The 24673-nt window shown below is 48.6% G+C and overlaps 1 protein-coding gene across 2 annotated transcripts; it reads right to left on the bottom strand.

Annotated features, from left to right (window-relative positions):
- Window positions 1-1729: 1729 nt before the first annotated feature.
- Window positions 1730-24137, bottom strand: MYL1 (myosin light chain 1). 2 transcript variants are annotated; one of them, XM_009898472.2, is made up of 7 exons: window positions 23980-24137; window positions 11818-11845; window positions 6898-7041; window positions 5682-5855; window positions 4982-5059; window positions 4391-4446; window positions 1730-1949 (listed from the first exon to the last, which is right to left on the bottom strand). In XM_009898472.2, exons 1-6 carry the CDS (start codon window positions 24097-24099, stop codon window positions 4418-4420), a joined length of 573 nt encoding a protein of 190 aa, XP_009896774.1. In that variant the 5' UTR covers window positions 24100-24137; the 3' UTR covers window positions 1730-1949; window positions 4391-4417. The 2 variants fall into 2 exon arrangements, with proteins under 2 accessions (XP_009896774.1, XP_009896776.1); XM_009898474.2 differs by lacking the exons at window positions 11818-11845; window positions 23980-24137 and adding exons at window positions 12137-12161; window positions 13038-13138 and having other exon boundaries at window positions 1751-1949.
- Window positions 24138-24673: the final 536 nt, after the last annotated feature.

Genomic DNA, 24673 nt, shown 5'->3' with positions numbered 1-24673 from the left:
TGGAGTTTCCACCCACTGCCTCTTGTCCTGTCACAGGGTGCAACTGAGCAGAGCCTGTCCCTGTCCCTTCCTTCCTTCCCTCCAGCCCTCAGATACTGATAGACATTGATCAGATCCCCTCTCAGTCTTCTCCTCTCCACACTAAACAGCCCCAGGGCTCTCAGCCTCTCCTCCCCAGGCAGGGCTCCAGTCCCTTCAGCATCTTTGCAGCCCTCCCTTGGACTCTCTCCAGCAGATCCCTGTCCCTCCTGAACTGGGGAGCCCAGAACTGAATGCAATATTCCAGGTGAGGTCTTACCAAGGACTGAAATATCTATTCCCAGTGTCACTGCTGAAGAGCCAATGGAACCCTTCTTGCCACAGCCTGGGTGTGATGGCCTCAGGGCCAGTTCCCACATACACAGCCTCTTGGGGTGGGTGATATTTCTGAGTGCTATTTTAGTCTTCCATAAAGCTCTAAATACAGGCAGTAGCTAGGATCCCTTCTTCACAGTGCTGGGGAACTGCTGTTGCAGCATTTTGGAAGAGATTTGACTGTGAAGAGTGATTTTGCCTGGTTCCACACAGCAGGGCCAGCAAGTCCCTTGATTTTGGCTCTTGCCTGGTGCACCAGGACAAGTGCCACCTTGGGAGCTGCTCTCACAGCAGCTACCAGGTCTCCTTCCACCAAAAGTGTCTTGAGTGCTGTTGTAGGAGGTAATTCCCTGCTTACTCCTTCTCCCAGTCCCCAAAGAAAGCACTTTACACTAGGACTGAGTAGAGTGACCTCCTGGAGATGTGTGTATACCTTTATCTGTATTATCTATATTATCTATATCTATATCTATATCTATAACTATATCTATATCTCAATCTCATCTATATCTATATCTATCTAACTATATATATGCCCCCATTACAGGAAGGATCTGGAGTTGCTGGCAGATGTCCAGAGAAGGGCCATGAGGATGAACAGAGGGCTGGAGCTGCTCTGCTATGAGGACAGACTGAGGGAGTTGGGGTTATTCAGTCTGGAGAAGAGAAGGTTCCAAGGAGACCTTCTTGTGGCCTTCCAGTATCTGAAGGGGGCTACAGGAAAGCTGGGGAGGGACTTTTTAGGGTGTTGGGTAGTGATAGGACTGGGGGGAATGGAACAAGACTAGAAATGGGTAGATTGAGATTGGATGTCAGGAAGAAGTTGTTCCCCCTGAGGGTGGTGAGAGACTGGAAGAGGTTGCCCAGGGAGGTGGTGGAAGCCTCATCCCTGGAGGTTTTTCAGGCCAGGCTGGATGTGGCTGTGAGCAAGCTGCTGTAGTGTGAGGTGTCCCTGGCCATGGCTGGGGTATTGGAACTGGATGATGCTTGAGGTCCCTTCCAACCCTAACAATTCTGTGATATCTATCTATCTATCTATCTATCTATCTATCTATCTATCTATCTATCTATCTCTATCTCATCTATCTCTATCTCTATCTCTATCTCTATCTCTATCTCTATCTCTGTTTTTGCTTTAATAGAACTTTTATTTTGTGAAATCCAATCTACTGTGAAAAGAACTGAAGTGCTGAGTGCTGCTTTCCGTGGGTTTGAGCAGCTGTAGAGGGGGGAAATAAATAAATAAAACTATAGCCCAAAAGTGACCACAGGGATTTATTGATGCCTTTTTTTCCCCCCCAAGAGATGACATTCTTTCAGTGCAAACAGCATGGAAGGAGATGATCAAGATGGATGGATGGATGGATGGGTCCTGGATGGTAGCAGCTGAATCCGTTTAGCTTGCCTCGGTGAATGTTCAGGCTCTTCAACTGAATGTAGTCACCCAGAGGGGATGCCTATGGATGCACTGGTTGAAGGAAGAAAAGTGTTGGGGTTGGAGGCTCCTCATCCAGTTCTATGCAGCTTCCATGCTGGTGGTGACAGACTGAGCAAGAATCTCAAGTGCCCTCTGGTCGTTCTGATTTGGAGTTGTTCTGAGAAGGAATAGAATAGAAATAGAAATAGAAATAGAAATAGAAATAGAAATAGAAATAGAAATAGAAATAGAAATAGAAATAGAAATAGAAATAGAAATAGAAATAGAAATAGAAATAGAAATAGAAATAGGAATAGGAACAGGAATAGAATAGAATAGAATAGAATAGAATAGAATAGAATAGAATAGAATAGAATAGAATAGAATAGACCAGGTTGGAAGAGACCTTCAAGATCATTGCATCCAACCTATCAACCAATCCAACCCACCTAAATAACTAACCCATGGCACCAAGCACCCCATCAAGTCTCCTCCTGCACACCTCCAGTGATGGTGACTCCACCACCTCCCCAGGCAGCCCATTCCAATGGGCAATCACTCTCTCTGTATAGAACTTCTTCCTAACCTCCAGCCTAAACCTCCCCTGGCGCAGCCTGAGGCTGTGTCCTCTTGTTCTGGTGCTGAGGTGAATAAGAAAGGGAGGTCAGTGGTCACTGAAGAAATGCAGAGTGACAGAGCCCTTGGTTTCTCTTTGGAGGGGGTTGCTGTTTCATACAGGAGTTAGGACTTTGCTTTCCTGGTACAGGATAACTAACACTGCAAATAAGCCCCAGGCCCGCTCTGGCTTAATGTCTGCATTTTAAAGACAGCTGCTGGTGGGGTATTTTTTATTAAACAGCAGCATATCAAGGTTGTGGGTGGGTGGGTGAGTTGGGTTGGTTGTTTTGCCCTGCTTGTAGCAGAACTGCTAAATGAGTGTGTACTTCGGATGCCCTCTTTTGGCTATTGATCATGACTACTTGAATAGTCTTTTCAGATGAGTGCTCTTCTCCCCTGGAGTACTGCATGCAGCTCTGGAGCCCTCAACACAGGAAGAACATGGAGCAGGTCCAGAGGAGGGCCACAAAAATAATCAGGGGGTTGGAGCAGCTCTGCTCTGAGGACAGGCTGAGGGAGCTGGGGGTGTTCAGCCTGCAGAAGAGAAGGCTCCAGGGAGACCTAACAGCAACCTGCCAGGACCTGAAGGGGGCTACAAGAAGGCTGCAGAGAGACTGCTTTCAAAGGCCTGCAGGGACAGGACCAGGGGCAATGGCTTCAAATCAGAGCAGAGCAGATTTAGATTGGATGTTAGGAAGAAGTTCTGCACCATGAGGATGGTGGAACACTGAAAGAGGTTGCCCAGGGAGGTGGTTGAGGCTCCATCCCTGGAGATATTCAAGGTGAGGCTGGAGAGGGCTGTGGGCAACCTGATCTAGTTGGGGATGTCCCTGCTGACTGCAGAGAGGTTGGACTGGATGACTTTGGAGGTCCCTTCCAGCCCAGACCATTCTGTCATTCTATGAGTCTATGATTCTTTGATTCTTTTGGTTGAAGAGCAATTCTCAGCAGTTCATGCAAGTACCCAGGCTGCTCTGTATTTGCAGGAATCTATGAATTACTGGGAAGTGGTGCTTCAATTTGTCTCTTTTATTTAAACAAACACACACACAAAAATCAATGTATTGATAGCATTAATGTCTCAGGCTGGTGGTTTGCATAGCTTAAACTCTAACTTTGTATGACAACAGAGGTAAGGGAGTGGTATTCAAGCCTGAGTGTTTCCAGGCTCATGAACAAACTGAGCATTTCTTTTCACAGTTTGGGTATGCTTGAAAAATCTACCAAACAGTTTCCAACCAATTATAAAGCTGTGAACAAGACTCAGGAATCTGCATTCCTATTTGCTTTTGGAGAACAGCTTCACAGAATTAACCAGGTTGGAAAAGACCTTTGAGATCAAGTCCAACCTATCACCCAACTCACCCATGGCACTGAGTGCCTCATCCAGGCTGATTTTAAACACTTCCAGGGACAGTGACTCCACCACCTCCCTGGGCAGCACATTCCCATGGCCAGTCTCTATGTCTGGGAAGAATTTGTTCCTCACATCCAGCCCTAACCTCCCCTGGCACAGCTTGAGACTGTGTCCTCTCCTTCTGTTGCTGGTTGCCTGGCAGAAGAGACCAACCCCCACCTGGCTGCAACCTCTCTTCAGGTAGTTGTAGAGAGTCATAGGGTCCCCCCTGAGCCTCCTCTTCTCCAGGCTAAATGCCCCCACCTCCCTCAGCCTCTCCTCACAGGGCTGTGTTCCAGACCCCTCCCCAGCCTTTTTGCCCTTCTCTGGACACCTTCAAGCATCTCAACATCTTTCTTAAACTGAGGGGCCCAGAACTGGACACAGTACTCAAGGTGTGGCCTAACCAGTGCTGAGTACAGGGCAGAATGACCTCCCTGCTCCTGCTGGCCACACTCTTCCTGATCCAGGCCTTACAGCTTCATTTTGTTCTCTTTGTGCTGCTGGGAAGCTGGTGTCCTGTTGCTTTCATAAGCTCTGTGTGGCCATGAGCACATAGAAGCTTTTAATGATAGCAAAGAGGCAAGGTGCAAATAAGAACATACCCTTGGTGGTGTCTGGGGGAGGTCCACTTAGACAGACAAGATGTGCTTTACAAATGCTGTGGGAAAACACAGATGTGCTGGTTAGAAGGAGCAGCAAAGAAGGAGCAAGGTTAGAAGGAGCAGCTGGTTAGAAGGAGCAAGGCACTTTGGGAACTACCTTTGAAAAGAACAGATGTCCCTGAGCTGATGGCATCAAAACCACCTTTGCTTTCTTAGATTTCATCCAACAATGTGATTTAAAAGGTCTGTGTGTTTCATGATGGACAAATCAAATTCTCCTCCTGTGTAAATGTGATAAAAGCTAAGTAGATGACAAACAGAGCACTTAGTCTGAGTATTAGTGACAGGATTGGTTCCAGGCACTGCTTCTGACCCACATAAATTCAGTCTGGAGATCTGGTCCTGAATGAAGAAGTCTTCTCTGCTGTGATTCAGTCTAGTGTGGTTTTGGGGTGGGGGGAGTGACTGTAGGCTAGGCAGTTGCAAGAGCTGTTACCATGTACCCTAACTCAGCTGTAGCTTTGTCTAACTGATTAGTCTGAGAAGCTGAAAGCCATGTAGGATGAGAGGGCACTGAACCCTTGGACCTACCCTCATAGTTGATGCAGCCATTGGAGTCTTCCTGACCTTTCATGAGTTCATCTACTTCCTCTTCTGTCATCTTCTCACCTGGAGAGTGGAGACAGCTATGAGTCACGCAGACACCCCCTCACCACCCCAGGTGAGCCCTACATCTTCCCTTATTTTTGGGGTCAGTAACAAAAAGACTTATAGATGACCTATGGATGATGAAGGGACAGGAGCACTGACTTATGAGGAAAGGCTGAGAGCCCTGGGGCTGTTTAGTCTGCAGAGGAGAAGGCTGAGAGGGGATCTGATCAATGTCTATCAATAGCTGAGGGCTGCGGGTCAGAAAGGAAGGGACAGGGACAGGCTCTGCTCAGTTGTGCCCTGTGATAGGAGAAGAGGCAATGGATATAAACTACAGCACAGGAGGTTCCACCTCAGCATGAGGAAGAACTTCTTCATTGTAAGGGTGACAGAGCACTGGAGCAGGTTGCCCAGAGAGGTTGTGGAGTCTCCTTTTTTGGAGCCTTTCCATCCCTGTCTGGATGTGTCCCTGTGCTGGATTCTCTGGTCCTGCTCTGGCAGGGGGGTTGGACTCCACGATCTCCAGAGGTCCCTTCCAACCCCTAACATCCTCTGATCCTGTGACAGTCTTTCCTACCTCTCTTATGCCTTCAAAAGAGCAGCAATTCCTGAATTTCTCACCGAGCTAATGGTCACTCACCCAGAGTAGCCAGCACGTGGCGGAGCTCAGCCCCCATGACTGTGCCATTGCCTTCCTTGTCAAAGACACGCAGACCTTCAACGAAGTCCTCATAGGAGCCCTGCTCCTTGTTGTTAGCAGCTGCTTGCAACATTGGCAGGAACTCTTCAAAAGTGATTTTCTTGGCATTCATCTCTGGAAAGAAAAGCACCAGTTGCTGTATGTTAGAGACTTCTCTGGGTGTTCCTCCAGGATGGCTGTCTTGGCATGTGGGAGAGCCTCCCACCTGATTTGCACAGCTCGTTCTAGCCTTTAGACTTAGCTGAGCTTTGAGTGGATTTGGGGAGGGGAACTATAGAAACCAAGAAAACCCAGCAAAACAGAAGTCTTTAGCCCCAACAGTCTGAAAAGGGATGTCCTTGCTGACTGTGGGGAGGTCAGACTAGATGACCTTGGGAGGTCTCTTCTGGCCCAGAACATTCTAAGATTCTATGGTTCTGTGATTGATTCTATGGTTCTGTGATGAGCCCTTCAGTGTCTCTTAGACATGATGACAGAGACTATTCTTCTAATTACAAATAGGAATGTCCAGTGGGAATGGTGTCCTGTCACTCCCTGACACCCTCAAAAGTCCCTCCCCAGCTTTCCTGTAGCCCCCTTCAGATACTGGAAGGCCACAAGAAGGTCTCCTCAGAGCCTTCTCTTCTCCAGGCTGAACAACCCCAACTCCCTCAGTCTGTCTCCATAGCAGAGCAGCTCCAACCCTCTGCTCATCCTTGTGGCCCTTCTCTGGACACCTTCCAGTACCTCCAGCATCTTCTTGTAATAGAGGCTCCAGAACTGGACACAGTGCTCCAGGTGGGAACTCACCAGAGTGGAGTGGCAGGGGAGAATCACCTCCGTGGCCCTGCTGGCCACACTTCTCTTGATACATCCTAAAGATGAGGTTTCCCTCTTTCTGAGCACCATATTCTGCATCACCTCACTCAACAGGGCTCTGGGCAACCTGATCTAGTTGAGGATGTCCCTGCTAACTGCGAGGAGGTTGGACTGGATGACCTCTGGAGGACCCTTCCAGCCCGGACCTTTCTATGATTCTCTGATCATCCTCTTCAAAAGGGACTGGAGGGTTGCAGCAGATGCCCCCAAGCTGCCTCCTCCTGCTGGGACTATGGATGTTGCTGAATTACAACTCTCCCTCCTGAGAGGGGCCCATAAGAGGCTGCAGGGTACTTACCCTCTTTGCTGGGGTTGCCCAGGATCTTGTTGATTTCGGCATTTGTCGGGTTCTGCCCCAGCGCCCGGACGATATCGCCCACCTGGCTCAGGGTGATCTTGGCATCACCAGTCCTGTCAAAGAGGAGGAAGGCCTCCTTGAAGTCTGCAAGGGAAGAGCAGCAGTTAAACTGAGGCAGGCAGCTCCATATTGATAAAGACGTGCGCCAGCTGTCTCCTGGCACTGGTCCACCAGCTCCCGGGGGAGTTAGCCACGGGAATCTTTGGCCCACAATGCCAAGAAGTTCTCCTCCCCTCTGACATTTTGGTTTCACTATTTTTAAATGTTTATATGTACCTTTCACAGCTCTCCCTGGCTCTCCCAGCCACGGGTAGCATTGTGATTGACCCTGTGCTATTTTGAGCACCGGGCAACACAAGCCCTCCGCAAACTTTGCCATTCAAGAGCAGGTTTCTTGATGCGGCACAGCAGAAGGCAAAAATCTTATCATCCATTTTAGCTTACCAGAGGAGTGAGACTCATCTAAGTACCCAGCAGTGCCAAACATCTGCCTGCTTCCACTGCTCTTGCCAGCAATCCTAGCATCACAACCACACAGTGCTTGTGGAGAAACTCAAAAGTGAATTTCAAATGTGCCTACTTCTACTTTCCCTTTATAGCGACCTTGCTACTTGTGTTTGTTTCCTCTCTTCTCTCCCCTGTGCAGTCTGTCCCTGCTGCTTTCAGCTTTTCCAGTGACACTACTTGTGTGGTGCCTTGTTCCAGCACATTTCCAGCAGGCACACTTGGAGACTTTGCTTCTTTCAGCGCTACTGAAAGATCAACCTTCACTTAGTTCTCTCTTGCTGATGACAAAGAACTTGGGGCACAGACAATTCACCTATAAGGATAAGCACGGAGAGTTGTCTTCATTGCATTGCCAGTCTTCATCTTCTGTTGCAAAGCTCCATGTTAATCACCTTACTAGGTTTTATTTCAGGGGCTTAGAGTATTTGTGGCAAAGAAGAAAAATACTTAAAGGTTTTGGAGTTGCTCTTAAAAGGAGAAGGAGCAGGAGTCAAGAGTCTTGTTCCAAGATTCAGAGATGGCTTTTTATGACAAGAGCATCTTGGGCTGTGCTGTTGATCTTTCCTACCCTGCAGTGTCTGAAGATGCTCTGGTTTGGGTGCAAGACTTTCCTACCCTGCAATGTCTGAAGATGATGTGGTTTAGGTCCAAGTCCTTCCCACTCTGCAGTGTTTGAAGGTGCTGTGTTTTAGGTCCAAGTCTTCTCCACCCTGCAGTGTCTGAAGATGCTGTGGTTTAGGTCCAAGCCAACCAAGGAAAAATGTCTTTCCCTTGGCTGTGATGCACTTCCAGAAGCTTAGAGAGGCTCTGTTTCACAGCTTGTGTAGGTGGCAGTTTCCACGCCTTGGGGCAGGTTTAGGAGTAACAAACCACATTTGAAATCACATCTTCATTCCTCTTCTGCTGGGGACATGTGACACAGAGGCATTTAGGTTCTTGCTTCAGCCATCCATATGCTTCTTTCATTGGGAGAGCTGCTGGCACCCAGTCAAACTGCTGATGCAGGATGTCAGCCTGGGAGGCTGTAACCTAATACATCTGAAACTAACCCTCTGACTGTCTGGTGTAAGAGACCTGCAGCCCTTTACTGCTATCTCCCCTTACAGCTTTTATTCCAGGCTATGAAATCAAAGCCTTCTGGAGCTCTGTAGATCTTCCCCTTACAATACACCAACTGGCTCTCAGCTCCTGCTCCAGCAGCTGGGGCTGACAGAGCTACAGTGATTCATATCCTATGATCCCATCTTTTAGCTGAGGCATTAATGGCACTTAAAGCCAGGTATAAACCAGTGCCAGTTTGCTATTAGCAAAGCCATCAGGAGAGTGTCTCTGTTTTGTAAATCTCCTGGAATTCTATGTTCACTTAGTTCTGAGCTCAGACAAATTATTTTAGTTCATAGAATCATAGATCTATCACAGGGTTGGAAGGGACCTCAAGGATCATCCAGTTCCAACCCCCCTGCCATGGGCAGGGACACCTCACACTAGAGCAGCTTGCTCACAGCCACATCCAGCCTGGCTGCAAAAACCTCCAGGGATGAGGCTGCCACCACCTCCCTGGGCAACCTCTGCCAGTGTCTCACCACCCTCATGGGGAACAACTTCTTCCTAACATCCAATCTCAACCACTCCACTTCCAGTTTTGCTCCATTCCCCTCGAGTCCTATCGCTCCCTGACACCCTCAAAAGTCCCTCCCCAGCTTTCTTGTAGCCCCCTTCAGACACTGGAAGGCCACAAGAAGGTCTCCTCAGAGCCTTCTCTTCTCCAGGCATGAATTTCACTGCAATAGGTCTTTGCTGTGGAGTGTGTATTTGAATGTATTTTTATATAGACATAGATATAGATATAGATATAAGTATAGATATAGATATATAGATATAGATATGATATATAGATATAGATAAAGATATAGATATAGATATGATATAGATATAGCTATGATATAGATACAGATATATAGATATAGCTATGATATAGCTATGATATAGTTATGATATAGATATAGATATAGATATAGATATAGATATAGATATAGATATAGATATAGATATAGATATAGATATAGATATAGATATAGCTAGTCCTAGTTTATGCCTCTGCTGGAATAAGCACAACTAAAACCCCTCAGTGAGGAGGGTGCTAGGCAGCTGCTGGCAGGTGAAGCCTGCATGGATGGAAATAGTTCCTGAGGGTGGGACATCTCTGTTCCTGGGAATTTCTCCCCCCCTCTTAAGTAGCTTTAACTTGCTCCACTGCTTGGTTCTGTCACTGCAGCCTTACAGCAGCTGGATGATCTGAAATACATAGGGAAGCTGAGAGGAACTTTTGGCTTTGCTGTCGATGCCCACAGCTTAGAATCAGATGGCATTTCCTCCACAAACCATCCCAACCTTTCTGTGAAAGCTTTAGCATTTCAAAGTGAGGAAGAGTCACACAAATGGATTTCTGTGCCCAGGAAGGAGTGTTTGCACTGCAGGACAAATAAATGCTTCCACAGTTTCACTTACTGCACTGTCTCTTTCCTTATTGCTCTCCTCATGGAAGCCAAGCAGGCTGCTGTTCAGGAAGTTCAGGACTTTCTTCTCCCTGCTTCTAGCTGTTCTTTTCCTTCTGGATTTCTGGTAACTCCTTGTATCTCCCATTCTAAATCCTTAGTAGGCTTCTGGCTGTAAATAATTTGCTGCTGAATGTTTGACACTTGGTAAAGCCTGCATTATTTACTCCAGTCCAAATGCATTTCTTGGGGTGTTTAAAACAATTCCAGATTAGCTTTCCAGAGCTTCACTGAGGATTTTTGGTCCATGCCAGAATTCTTAATCAGACCTTTCTAACAAGTGTGGGGGGGTGAAATCATGTGGAGCTTGCTGGTGATCCATGAAGCAGAGAACACAGCAAGATGGTCAAGAATTGCAGCATATCCACACTGCTGTGTTTATAAGCAGCAGTTTAAGCACATCACTCACTTGCTAACTATTTCACAGAACCACAGAATGTTAGAGGTTGGAAGGGACCTCCAGAGATCATCTAGTCCAACCCACCTGCCACAGCAGAGGTCACCCAGGGTAGGCTGCACAGGAATGCATCCAGGTGGGGTTTGAAAGTCTCCAGAGAAGGAGACTCCACAACCTCTCTGGGCAGCCTGCTCCAGGCCTCTGTCACCCTCACTGCAAAGAAGTTCCTCCTCATGTTGAGCTGAAACCTTCTCTGGTCAAGTTTGTCTCCATTGTCCCTTGGCTTATTGCTGTGCAGCACCCAAAAGAGCTTGGCCCCCTCCACTTGACCCCCAGCCCTCAGCTATTGAGAGACATTGCTCAGATCCCCTCTCAGCCTTCTCTTCTCCAGACTCAACAGCCCCAGGGCTCTCAGTCTCTCTTCACAGGGGAGGTGCTCAAGTCCCCTAAGCATCCTCATGGCTCTCCAGCAGGTCTCTGTCTCTTGACCTGGGGAGCCCCAAACTGGGCACAGTATTGCAGCTGTGGTCTCAGCAGGGCAGAGCAGAAGGGGAGCAGAACCTCCCTAGCCCTGCTGGCCACTCTTTTCTTGCTGCCCCCCAGGATCCCACTGACTCTCTTGGCCCCAGGGCACATTGCTGTCCCATGCAGAACTTGCTGCCCACCAGCACTCCAAGGTCTTTCTCCATGGAGCTGCTCTCCAGCAGAGCATTCCCTAACCTGCCCTGGTGCCTGCTGTTGTTCCTCCCCAGATGCAGGACCCTGCACTTGTCCTTGTAGAACTCCCTGAGGTTTGGCTGCAGCCAGCTCTCAGCCTGCCCAGCTCTGCTTGGATGGCAGCACAGCCTGACAGAGCTTCCACGCTTCATGAGTATATTCATGCCTTTGTTCCTCCCCTTCTACCACACCTCCTGGTAAATGTGACCTGTAGGCCTCCTGCATCTTCACTTCATGTAAAACTGGAATGCTGCTGCAGCTAAGTTAAATTTTCAGCCAGCTCCTTCTCTTTTTTGGCCCTTCCTTTATTTTCCCTGTCACTTTCAGTTGCAAGCCCCTGTTCTCAGCATCCTTGAGCGTGGTCAGTACAGGAGGAGCACAACTGGAAAACGTTCAGTAGGTAGAGCTGGCAACAGCAGCAGAGTTCCTCTCCTTACCATGGCCCAAACTCCTCAGCTTGGGCAGCACACAAGCACCCAGATAAGCTCCGTGTCAGGCTCTGCTCAGGTGCTTGTTTAGCATAAGTCAGCACTTGCTGCTCTGAAGTCAAGAGCGTGGAGATTTATCCCAGCTGGAGTCCTAGCTCCCCTTTTTGCCACGGTTAAGAGCTCTGAGCCTGTAGCTCCTCCGTGAACCCACGCACATGAAAAGAAAACACACCACATTGGCTCTCTTGTAACTTACCATCCTGCTGCTCCTTGGAGAACTCGATCTGTTGGAAGGAAATCAACCACAAAAAATAGCTTAGGAAGGGGGGGCTGGGGAGTGGGGGGCGGAGAACCTGCTTGTTTTCTAAAGCATCCAGCTCAAGCCGTGAGTCATCTTCCAAAGCAGCAAAAAGAGCCTCTCAGATTCGCAGGAGGGATGCAAGCAGCAGAAGAGTTGTTAAGAGGGGTGAACATTTAACATTCCTTAGCAGTTCTGTGTCCCCACCCTCCCCAACGTCTGCCCCCCCTCCCCTCCCCCCCCAGCCCATTAGAAGTTGAACTTTTATTCCACTTACCATTAATTTGGTCAGGAGTGAAGGACTGCAGTTGGAAAGGAAGAGAGAGAGAGAAAGAGAACTATACTTCCGAAAATGCACTGAGAGAAAGCAAATAGCACTGAGTGCTCTTACATCTCTCCTGCCTCCTACCTAATTAGGCCTTGGCAACCTAAACTAGCAACTTCTCTTGTGAAAAATGCATCATTGGCTCTGTTCTTGAAGCTTCCCTTAGAACCTGCCACCCCCCGCCAGGGAAAGCCCTGAAGTCGTTGATGCACCGTCAGGTCATGTTTAGTATAGCCCTGCTTCGTTAAGGCCCTTGCTTTTAACCATCAGCTTTTCTTCACACTAAGGCAGGAATTAAACCCAATGCCTTTGTGTTCCAAATTGAGCTCTTGGCAGCACACTGTTTCGCTGAATCGCAGCATTAAGCGGGTTGGAAGAGACCTCCAGGATCATCAAGTCCAACCTATCACCCAGCCCTAACTAAGCACCTGGACCATGGTGCTAAATGTCTCATGCAGGCTGTTCTTAAACACCTCCAGGAACATCACCCCCAGCCCTTCCCTGGGCAGCACTAAACTGAGCTATGTACTTCCATAAAAATAGTGCTGTTTTCCTTCTCTGCTTTGGTAGTTTCCATCCAACTGGAGAGTTACAAAAGGCTTAGCAGGCAGCACTAGCAAACTGTAACCCTTCTGCCTGGAGCTGCATGTGCGCCCGTTAGCCTGCTGAGGAACTTGAGGCTACCTGGAAAAAACCTCCTACAGTCCTTCAGGTTTTGAGGAGGAAACCCAAGCAATCCTGAGCTGCCTTCTGGACCCATCCTTCCCCACCCTCCCTCCTCCCACAACTCCCAGTTTGCTGCCCTAAACTAGGCTGCCTCGCTGCTAACCAAGGAGCTTTCCAGTGGACCCACCATGGCTTAGAGCTGGAAAAGCAGAGCAGCAGACGGGCAGGAGGGATTGGCTTGAGAGGTCTTGAGAGTGGTCCTGCTTCCCTGGCCTGCCTCCCCCTTATTTATGTGGGGGTGCTGACGGCATTGCCTGGATTAGGTGTCAGAAGGAAGTGGTCCCTCCCCTTGGCGAGTTCTTTAGCTTTCTTAGGGCAAAGTGACAGGAGGCTCCGTGTCTTGATCGACGTCTCAGGAGGACTATTTTTAGGAGGCTGGAGAGGGGCAGGGAGTGTGGCAAGCAGTAAGTTTGATTCATGTCAGCACTTTCTGGGTCCATACTTCTCCAGAGGAGGTATTCCATGTCCAAACTTACCAAGACTTCCTTACAGGGAAGGATTCTATTTCACCAATGAGCCTTGAAGCGTTGAGGGTGAGAGGTGCCATGTTTGCCCAGCTGGCTGCTTTCACATGTGGCTTGCAGGTTGTGTTGGATGCAGCTGGATGGTCCTTGCACCTTGGCTGGGCTTTGCTCAACCTCTTGTATGGGCAACAAAGGTGAACATTAGCTGAGTGGTGCTGCTGCTTGGCTGCTCAGCTTGAGCCATTGTTGGCTCTGAGCAGACTAACCTGTTGGCAGAGGTGGTGCCTGACTGAAGCTATTCTGGTCACCCTCTGAATACTTTCAAGGGTGGTGAAATTCATCTGTGTGTTTTGGACCCAGCTGTATTGCTGGGGTAGTAGCTGAGGGGTGGGCAGGGGAAAAGAATGCCACAGAGTCAATCCAGGACACTCTTCCTCTAGGTCTGGGGTTCGGCAGGCCAGCAGCTCCTGTGATAGGAGGTGCTGCCCAGACTTTTGCAAGTGTGGAGGCAAGGAGGAAGCTGGGATAGGAGTTAAGACCCCCCCCAGAAGGCTTTGTGAGCTAAGAAGATGTTCCTGAATTACAGAATAGAGGGGTCAGGGTGGGACTACAAGTGGGCAGTTTCCAGGTAGATTGCAGGAGGTAGAGGCTGATCTTCGGTAGCAAAGATCTCAGCTCTCCAAGCCCAGGTCAAGCCTCCAAATCAATGCTGTGACTCAACGTAAAACTTTGCTCCAAGCTGCTTTTTCCTTCCTTGTCACCTCAGCTGGGCCAAGATTGTCATGGAAGCAGGATGGGAATGGTTGTGTGACAGTAACAGGTCCCACCATGGATCTCCTCTCTAATTTCTATTGATTCCCTCTGCTGCTCATTTTTCCTTGGCTTATTACTGTCCACCACCCAAAAGAGCTTGACCACCACTTTGAGATAGAGTGGCACAGAAAATGTTACAAACACTCCTTAAAAGAAATTAAAGTTAAGATTTCTTACTCTGTAAGGAGGTTCCATAAACTTCAGGAAATAGAAAGAAGTAATTTGCAGTGATCTGAGATTTGTTCTGATCCACACAGTGTTCTCTGCATGGTCAGAGGCCATGCTGAGTCTCTGGGCTTTATGGGAGGTAGTGAAACTCCAAGGAGCTTGGTTTGAAATAGCCACCCCTCATAGCTCCAGAGAAGTAATGGGAGGTTGAAGGAACCAGAAGGACCTGAATTTCTCCAACTTGGCTGAGCCATTATGTATGAGTTGTATGACAGAGTTATTATTGTTGTTGTTCTTCTTGTTGTTATTATTACTCTTGTGGCCAAGAGAGCCAAGGGGATCCTGGGGTGCAGCAAGAAAAGTGTGGCCAGCAGGGCTAGGGAGGTTCTTCTCGCCCTCTGCTCTGCCCTGCTGAGACCACAGCTGCAATCCTGTGTCCAGTTTGGGGCTCCCCAGGTCAAGAGAGACAGAGACCTGCTGGAGAGAGTCCAAGGGAGAGCCATGAGGATGCTTAGGGGACTTGAGCATCTCCCCTGTGAAGAGAGACTGAGAGCCCTGGGGCTGTTGAGTCTGGAGAAGGCTGAGAGGGGATCTGATCAATGTTTATCAATAGCTGAGGGCTGGGGGTCAAGTGGAGGGGGCCAAGCACAGCAATAAGCCAAGGGACAGTGGAGACAAACTTGAAGAGAGAAGGTTTCAGCTCAACATGAGGAGAAATTTCTTTGCAGTGAGGGTGACAGAGGCCTGGAGCAGGCTGCCCAGAGAGGTTGTGTAGTCTCCATCTCTGGAGACTTTCCAACCCCACCTGGATGCATTCCTGTGCAGCCTACCCTGGGTGATGCTGCTGTGGCAGGGGGGTTGGACTGGATGATCTCTGGAGGTCCCTTCCAACCATTAATGCACTGTGGTACTGTGATACTGTGTATGCCTTTACACTGTGACATGTAGTTATGAATAGTGCTTCCATTTAAACTTCCAATTCTTTCCAATGCTGTGTGGAGCATTTTATATACTCCTTTGGGAAGGGGTGAAGAATACCTGTCTCACTCCTTAAACCAATGAAAATTATTCCCTCCCCCTTTTTTTTTTCCCTCATTCCTTTTTTCCACTGGAGATAAGCTAGGATTGTGCCTACAGCAGTTCTCAGGATATCTGCTCACCATCAGTGCCTGCTCCTCCTTGAATACAGCTGCACACATCTTCTAGCAGACATCTCTGAGTGCAGGATTACACAGCTCTCAAGTCCCTCTGAGAAGTGAGTTGTCATTCTCTCATCCCTCACCACGGTTCAATAGCTTCTCTGATTGATGCCACACATTTTAGAGAGGCAATTTCTCATTGAAGTAAGAATCAACAGCCTGATGGATTTAGCCTTTTATGAGGTGGAGGAGCACTAGGAGCAGATGAGCTCTTAGGAAACAAAGATCTGTTGTGAGAGGAGAGCTGCCCAAAGAGGTGGTGGAAGCCTCATCCCTGGAGCTTTTGAAGGCCAGGCTGGATGTGGCTGTGAGCAAGCTGCTCTAGTGTGAGGTGTCCCTGTCTGTGGCAGGGGGGTTGGAACTGGATGACCCTTGAGGTGCCTTCCAACCCTGACAATTCTATATGCTCTAGCCATGCTGTTGATCATTTTGAACATCAGCCTTCTTGGGGGGGAGGAAGGGGGGAGGAGGAAAGTATTTGGGCAGGGGAAGGGAGAAGGGCTTGCACGTAAAAAAGACCCTTTCCACACAAAACTAAGTGCAGTTAGAGGATGTGAGAGGCAGTGTGAGGCTCTGGAGCCCCTGCCCTGGGAGGGATTTGTTGTTTGAATGTGCCTCCCAGCGGCCGTGCTGTGGCATCAATGTCACTGGAAGTGTTGCCCTGCGGTATCCCAGCCAGGCCAAAGTGCTTGTTGGCAGTGGGGATAAGATGTGAAAAGCCTCAGCCAAGCCAGGGCAAATTTCCAGCTGGGCTGTTTCATCTTTCCTTACAGACAACTTCTTTCTTTACTCGTCACTGGCTAAATTGGTCACCTTCTTGTTGCCTTATGTAAGGAGCTCAAAGATCCTGTGACTTATCTGTCACAATCTTTAAGGTGGTTTTAAACAGCCTGGTAGAAATATTGTGCCTTTGATCTGGTTTGATCTCTTAATGGATGGAGGAAAGCTTTGCCACACAACTTGAAATGACTTCAGGCGGCTCTTGAAATGTTACTCTCTGTAGTTTTCTTTAAACCCCACTGTTTCTCCCCAAGCTTGACACTTTCCACAGCCTCTCCAAAGGCTGCAGGCAGTGTGGTTGTTTAAAATGCTGCTGAAGCTGTGGGTGACTAAAAAGGATCTTGTTAAAAAAATAAAAAGGATCTTTAAAAAGCAAATCATTAATTTCCCAATTAATTCTACAGAGAATCATAGAATAGGCTGGGCTGGAAGGGCCATCTGAAGGGACATCCAAAGGTCAGCCAGTCCAACCCCCCCTGCAGTCAGCAGGGACATCCCCAACTAGATCAGGTTGCCCACAGCCCTCTCCAGCCTCACCTTGAATATCTCCAGGGATGGAGCCTCAACCACCTCCCTGGGAAACCTGTTCCCGTGTTCCACCACCCTCATGGTGCAGAACTTCTTCCTCACATCCAATCTAAATCTGCTCTGCTCTACTTTGAAGCCATTGTCCCTGGTCCTGTCCCTGCAGGCCTTTGCAAACAGTCTCTCTGCAGCCTTCTTGTAGCCCCCTTCAGGTCCTGGACGGTTGCTCTTAGGTCTCTCTGGAGCCTTCATTTCTCCAGGCAGAACACCCCCAGCTCCCTCAGCCTGTCCTCAGAGCAGAGCTGCTCCAACCCCCTGGTCATTTTTGTGTCCTCCTCTGGACTTGCTCCATGGGGTCCATGTCCTTCCTCTGCCATACCTTGCCTGTCCAGTGGTTTATCAACTGCCACTGATGTGGGTCTGGCATCACTGCTGGCGTTCACTGGAGCAAGGGATTTGGCTGAGGTTGCTCTGCTCAGGTGGATCCCCAATGGTTCTGTGTCTCAAAGTGGTAGCTGGAAGATGGTCTGGATGGTGTCAGAGGGGCACCTTTCCATCTCTTAAGGCTAAGTGACACTTGTCCCCTTCCTACCCACAAGGGTAGTGGGGACTGGTGACCTTGTCTAGCTGGAGTATCAGCCTCAGTGAATCCTCCTGGATCAGACATAAGCTGAAGACCTGTGCCAAAGCTTTCAGGCAGAAACTCTCCAGTTCCAAGAAAGAGGCTCCCTCAGCAGTGGGAGCAAAGCTACTGTCAGCATTCCTCTTCTCACTCCACAGCTCCACATGGGCTTTGTCTGCAGCTTTAACAGTTCTTTGAGTGCTTCAGCTGACATCTGCAGCCCTGCTTGCCCTCCAGCCCAGAAGCTTTCTGTCAGTGCATTTTAAGGGATTATTTTTTCTCTCTCTCTCTGGTTACATCCAATGCAATACCTGTTCAGAGATGACCTACTTGAGCAGTGAATGTAATCAGGATTAAGGACACTTGAAGAAACACTTTGTACTGCCTTCAGAGCTCTGTAGGTAAAAACCAAATGCTTCCATGCAGCAAGCTTTAGCATGCATCACACAGCTACCCATGGCCTCAGCAAGTTCCTAGCTGATAATGTTGAATTATTTTCTCAAGTCCTTCCTAGCTGATGATGTTCAATTATTTTCCCAAGTCCTTTGTAGATGATAATGTTAAACTATTTTCCCAAGTCCTTCCAATCTGATAAGAAGAAATTATTCTCCCAAGAACATCCTGGTTGATAATGTTCAATTATTTCCCCAAGTCCTTCCTAGCTGATAATATTAAATTGGTTCCCCAAGTCCTTCCTAGCTGATGATGTTCAGTTATTTCCCCAAGTCCTCTGTAGCTGATAATGGTACATTATGTTCCCAAGTCCTTCCCAGCTGATGATGTTCAATTATGTTCCCAAGTCCATCCCAGCTGATGATGTTCAATTATGTTCCCAAGTCCTTCCCAGCTGATGATGTTCAATTATGTTCCCAAGTCCTTCCCAGCTGATGATGTACAATTGTTTCCCCCATAAAGATATAGGTAGCTTGCCTGCAGTTGGCCATGGCCTGATTGGTGTCCTGGGATTTCAGCCTTAAAGACATCAGCATGGAAAGCCTTGTGTACCAAGTGAGCATCACTTACACCATGGAGCCTTGCAAGAACCCAAGTTTCTCCTCAGAGAGGGTACTCAGGTGTTGTTACAGTTGGAGGGAGAAACTTTAGCCTAGATCATGACTGCAAAGATTGAGAGTAAAACAAATTACCATTGGATGCAAAGGGAAAATAATGCTAAGGTCTATAGAATTCATTGGCTTGCTAATGGGGATATAGAGTAGAGGCATAAAGAGTTCTCTCTGTTCTCTTTTCTTCTTCTGTTGCTTCTGCTTGCAATGTTCCTCCCTCTCTTTCGTGGTCTTGCCACCAGGGGATCTCTGTTTTGACTACTATGTGAGGTACTGGGAAGGAGGGAGGGAGGGAGGGAGTGGGAGGAGGAGGTGAACTGTCCCCTGGACCAGAGAGGCTTCATTTCCTTCCATCCCAAACAGATCTAGTCTGTCAATTTTATTTTGGGAGGGTAATTCTCTCAAATTAGTTGGGGGAGGGTAATTTCAGCTCACCACAGGTGTGAAACCCATCAGGGTGCTACATGTTCTGATCATCACCTGAAGAGCAGAAGCCTATGGATCACTGCCCTCCCCCAAGGTCCCAGTGAATGCTATGGGCCTGGTCTCAGCCCAAGGGCTGGTTCCCTGTGCTGGGAAGGGCTCTGACATTTCCAGTGAAAAAAACCAACACAGGGTTCCTGTTAGTTCAACTGATGTGAGCACTGTGAGGTTGACCATTGCACACTGCCCCAGTTGCCAAACCAAGCCTGAGATGTTGCTCACCATCGGGGTCTCATCTCAGCTGTTGCAGAGGCAGATCTGTAGTAGCACTGTTCACTAACTCAGCGTGGGAGAAGGAGGCTGAAGCAGCAAAGATCTCTTTAGAAGTGTCCTTGGCCACAGATTTGACTATAGAATTCTCGGGGTGGGGGCAGTCTCTTTAGAAAATGACTCCTGTGCTCATTTTGCCTTTGACCAGGGCTAGTTTCTGCTGGTAAGATGAAGCCATCCCCCTGTTCTCTTCTCGCTTACAGTTGTCTCTTTTAACCTTTCTCCTTCTTCTGCAAATCCAGGCCATGTAATAAGGGAAACTGGAAACAGGAGCTCAGTCTGGAAAGGTTTGTGCAACATTTTTGTGTTGTTGTTTCCTGAACAGGGGGAAAAGGGCCTTTACATTTCCATTTAAAGACTTAATTCTTCCTCCCTGCCTTGGCTCTCTTCCTGTGGTGGTTGTACTATAAAATAAGGGGAGCTGAGAAAGAGCCTAAGTTGGATTGATCTGAGGCTTTAGCAGCTTGATGTTCCTGTTACTTGCTTTTAGAGTCAACAGATGGTGCTCAAAAATAGGAAATCCCCTACCAGCTGCTATTGGTGCTAGCAAACTATCAAATATTTGCTTTAATTGGGTCAATTTAAAGGGAGGGGGGAGGGAGGAGGGAGGGAGAAGAACAGCAAAGGGTGAAAGGTCTGTCATGGCAACAGGCAGTTTTGGGGTGCCTGCATTTACAAGACCCCCCAGCTTCTGAGACCTCTTAAGAGAGGGGAGAGAAATCTGAGTTTCAAAGTGGTGCACCCCACGAGGCTCAGACAACAGATTCCCTGAAGCTGGGCCAAGCAGGGCATCCAAGGGGAGGGATAACACCAAAACAATCACTACCCACGCTGGCAACCCCCTCACCTCGTTTGTTTTGGAAAATATTGTCATCTCTGCTGCCAGTTTCACGCAGGCAGCACTGCCAAATGTAACTTACTTGGCTGCTGGGAACCCTTATCAGGCAGCCCTACCCTTCCCCACTCCAGCTGTAAGCAGTTAGAAGGGGCTTGGATGTCTCTTTCTGAAAGCCACCAGAGCCTTTCTGTGGGCTTGCCTGGTGTGGGACTCCCCAGGCCACGGTGGTGCTGCAGCCTGGTGCTCCCCAGCCACCTCCTCAGCAGCAGGCTCCGGGTGGCTGCTGGTCTCCCTGAAGAGCAGAGGGGAGCCCACCTGATGCTCTTCTTCAAAGTGCTGGGGTCTTTGGCTTGACACCTGATAAATCAGTGCAAAGAGCCTCAGGACAGGGTTGTTCACTGATCCTGGGCACAAGATTAGTTTTTAAGTGCTCTTTGGCTCTAGAGCTTTGCTGGAAGTGGTGCTGTGTCTTTTTCATGCTGAGACTTTGGTGGTTGGAGGGAGCAATGGGAGATTCATTAAGGGACTGGGCTAAGACTCCGAACATTTGGCTTCCTGACTCTGCCACATTTCCCAGGCAACTCATTTATGAGGAGACACTGATTTCCTTCACTGCCTGAACTCTCAAAGGATGAAAAACCATCCTGGCTGATTGAGACCTTGGGAAGTTGTTGAACCCTAGCCCCTGCTCCAAGGCGGCGCAGTGGTTTGCCGGTACCTTCTCAAACTGCTCAGCACCCAGGGTGCCACAGTCTGCCTGGACAGCCCTTGAGCCACGTGAGGTCTCAGGTGAAAGAGGTAACGTGGCAGCTTTAGGCTGTGCCTAGAAAATCCTCCACAGATCTTGAGCAGAAAGTAGTAGAATGCAAACAAACCACCACTGGATGTAAAAAGGAAAACACTGAGAAGTTCTAAATAACCCATGGGACAGATAAACATAAAAGCTAGTTGAGGATACTAACTTTCTCTCACTCCTTCACTCTAGCAGCTATTAGCTCTGGCTTCTGCTGGCTTTGCTGACCTTGGCTGCATTGCTTTGCTGTGGCTGAGTCAAACAGCTCTCTGCTCTTCCCTCTCCTTTATCGTGTACAGGGGGGTAAGGGAGCAGGGAGGGGGAAGCTATTAGTAGCTCCCTGGTTTGTCCAGGGGGATTCTTGTGCTCTTTGTAAACTGCAAATACTTGGATGTTGTGTGTTTTGTCCAGGTTTAGTGCATTCCATACTTTAGGTTGTAGTTTTGCTTGCAAATAGAGCTTCATTCGCTTCCACTGAGCTGGCCTGGCAAATGTTATAGTTGTGTGTGTGGGAATTCTCAACCCACCACAAGTAAGATAGGGCATAGAAGGGATTTGTGTCACCCTTGCCAGCAGCATGGGTTTCTGTACCACTCTGCAGCCTCCTTTGCTGTGGTGAGCTCTGTCTTCCCCTGGGAAGCACCTTCCTCCCTGCCTGGTAAGGGCATGACCAAGAATGGAAGAGAGAGTTGTGGGGAGATAACCATGCTAGCAACAAGCATGCAGGGCAGGGGGCTGTGCCACCCCCCACGTTGCAACCTCTATCACTCTGCTCTTGGCTTACCCTCTTCCCTTATTTGCCAGCAGGGACAATCCTGCTGACCTGCTGCCCTTAGTGCTGCAAGAACAGTTTTGCCTTTACCAACCAGCCCAGGTTTTGCTTCCCCCACTGACAGAGGGAAATACTTCAGTTGCTGTTCTCTTTCAAAAGAATTCAGGGGGTTAGTCTCTTCTTACCAGTCTGAATATGACAAACCCTGGAGTGTTCTCTCTCTGCTACCACCATATGGATTTCCTGCCAGGGTGAAGGAGTGGAGCTGCAGAGGATGCTTCAGATTTTTCAGCTGCTAATGTATTAGTTAAAGTCTATTTATGTAAAGGCACATTAGCTAGGATCACTGGAGCTGAAAATTCTATTTCCTCCTAATGAACTGGGCACAGAGAGCTATCCAACCCTGTGAAATTGTTTAGTAGGGAATCCAGCTTGCACTCCCCTTCATCTCTGGAGCTGTGTGCAATAGGAGGTCTGAGCTGATTTTTAGACAGTATGCTCAGCAGCAGTGACCTCTTCATGCAGCCTGGACTATGATCACTCAGAGCATTTAAAAATGGCATTTATTTTTTCCCCCCCTTCTTGCTCATGTTTCAGTGGCTTCAGCCTCAGCCTGATGAGAAGCTGCTGCACTGCTTCACAAAAAGGCTGAGTCACAACGGTGAAAATTGAAATGAGCTTCAAACAGGTCCTGACCTTGGGACTCCAGGTATTAAGGTACCTGGAACAGAACTTATCATCAGCTGAAAATTAAGAGGTGCTATTAGGAGCCTTTGTAGCCCTTCTTTTCTCCACAAGGTCCTATTAGGAGCCTTTGTAGCCCTTCTTTTCTGCACAAGGTCCTATTAGGAGCCTTTGTAGCCCTTCTTTTCTCCACAAGGTCCTATTAGGAGCCTTTGTGGCCCTTCTTTTCTGCACAAGGTCCTATTAGGAGTCTTTGTAGCCCTTCTTTTCTCCATAATGTCCTATTAGGAGTCTTTGTAGCCCTTCTTTTCTCCATAATGTCCTATTAGTAGTCTTTTTGGCCCTTCTTTTCTCCATGAGGTCCTATTAGGAGTCTTTGTAGCCCTTCTTTTCTCCACAAGGTCCTATTAGGAGCCTTTGTGGCCCTTCTTTTCTGCACAAGGTCCTATTAGGAGTCTTTTTTGCCCTTCTTTTCTCCATAATGTCCTATTAGGAGTCTTTTTGGCCCTTCTTTTCTCCATAATGTCCTATTAGGAGCCTTTGTGGCCCTTCTTTTCTCCATAATAGGCACGATTCCTTACACAGAATCCAGCAAATTGCTCTAAGGACCAATCAGCTTGCCAGGGAGGTGGAGAATAACTATTTATAGTCCTACTCTGAGAAACTGCTCTGTCTCTTCATCCCTTTAGCCACTTGACCTCCCTCTTTTCCCTCCTAGGTAAATGATTTCCCAGATGGGAGAGTTCTCTCTGAAGGCAAGGGTCCATGATGTTGGTTAGCACACAAAGCCCACAGCCAGTGTGAGATACTGGGATGGAAGTGCAGTCAGAGGGAAACCCCACGAGGCTCTTCCCCCCCTCTTGCTTGCTTTCAATTTGCAGCACATTGCACATGTTGAGCAAATAGGTAAGGGTGACAGCAAAGAGCTGGCAGTGCTGCCATCCATGGCTTCCCAGCTGGTGGTCTCGCTCAGTGTTTGCTTTGCTGTGCAAAGACCACAGAGGGAAGTGCCACAGCCCTCTTGTTTGAAACCCTCTTTCCTTTCTGCTGTTCAGGGTAAGCCCTGCTGCTCTCAGGACACCTCACCCAAGCCTCAGCAGGTGGTTGCCAAACTTTGGGAAGGAATTTGAGGGGAAACTGCAAACTGAGGGTTGGTTTCAACAGGGTACTGTGGGAAACCCATTGCATTTCAAGTGTCAGTAACCCTTTCCTCTCCTCATGTATCTACTTTTGGGGTTGTTCCCTCCTTTTTCTTCTTCTTTTGTATTCCCCCCACCCTCCCTTTTAAATGTAGCTTTGTCAAACATCTGAGTGCTGCTGACCTGTCAACAGATTCTAAGGGCCACACTCCAAACCACTTTTGAAATCCCCAGGCTTCACTGGTGGGTTAAACCACGTGTCATGCCTTAGTAGCCCCTCCAGCCACTCAAACAATCAAAGCAAGCTCAGGCAGGTCAGCACATCCATCACCTGAGGTTACTCATTCATTTCACCGCAGTCCCCACACGGCAGCTGAGCGCAAGCAGCCTTCCCCTGCAGGTCTCAGCTGCCTTTGCCCTCTGTGTCCACACTCAGCACATGTTCATCCCTTTACCTTGATGCTCTTGAGGTCGATTGTAGGCTCTTTGGGCTTAGCTGGGGCAGGTGCTGGCGCTGGCGCAGGTGCTGGCGCTGCTGCTGCTGCTGGCTTCTTTACATCCTTCTTTGGTGCCATTTTGTGGTGCTTAAACTTGAAAGTAAAGGTGTCCCAACCCCCCCCCAAGAACAAAAAGCCACCAACCCCCCAAACAAACTTAAAAAAACCCCAAGCCAAAAACCTTAGGAGTGCTTCCTGGGAGAGGAGCAGTGGTCAGAATGAGCTAGAGCCTGTGCCCTGGCGCTGGACCCGAGGCGCTAAACTCTTAAGGGCATATATATATTTCACTTAGTGCCTCGTACAGTCCTGACACATGCAGCTGGATTGGACAGCTTGCTAATCAAGGGGGATGTCATTCCAGCTCGAGCTATAAATGGAATGTGAGAGTTCAGGGCTTCAGAAGATCAAGGGAGTTGGGTGGCTTTATCTTCCCCCCCTCTTAAACCAGCCAACCCACCTCCCCCGCATTTCGTTTTAGTGGGGGGCAAAGGAGGGGGGAATGGGGCAAGCCCAGGTTCAGACCCATCTCTGACATTCAGGCAGGGAATTAACTCTCCTGGTTTTTTTCCCCCCTCCTCTGAATTTCAGGTCTGCTTAAGTAATAGATCTTCCTTCTTCCCTTCCCTCCCCTTCCCCCTCATGCCTGTGTAGT

The sequence above is a fragment of the Dryobates pubescens genome, chromosome 37, assembly GCF_014839835.1.
Source record: "Dryobates pubescens isolate bDryPub1 chromosome 37, bDryPub1.pri, whole genome shotgun sequence".
Taxonomy (NCBI): domain Eukaryota; kingdom Metazoa; phylum Chordata; class Aves; order Piciformes; family Picidae; genus Dryobates; species Dryobates pubescens.
The sequence above is the reverse complement of the archived record's forward strand: the minus strand, read 5'-3'. Positions and strand labels throughout refer to the sequence as shown.

Excerpts from the sequence above, each read along its gene's own strand:
- MYL1 (XM_009898472.2), bottom strand. The coding sequence starts at position 24,099 with ATGGCACCAAAGAAGGATGTAAAGAAGCCAGCAGCAGCAGCAGCGCCA. Across the intron at positions 11,846-23,979 it reads TCGACCTCAAGAGCATCAAG|ATCGAGTTCTCCAAGGAGCA; the intron begins GTAAAGGGATGA and ends TCCTTCCAACAG. Across the intron at positions 5,060-5,681 it reads CCACGTGCTGGCTACTCTGG|GTGAGAAGATGACAGAAGAG; the intron begins GTGAGTGACCAT and ends TCCACTCTCCAG.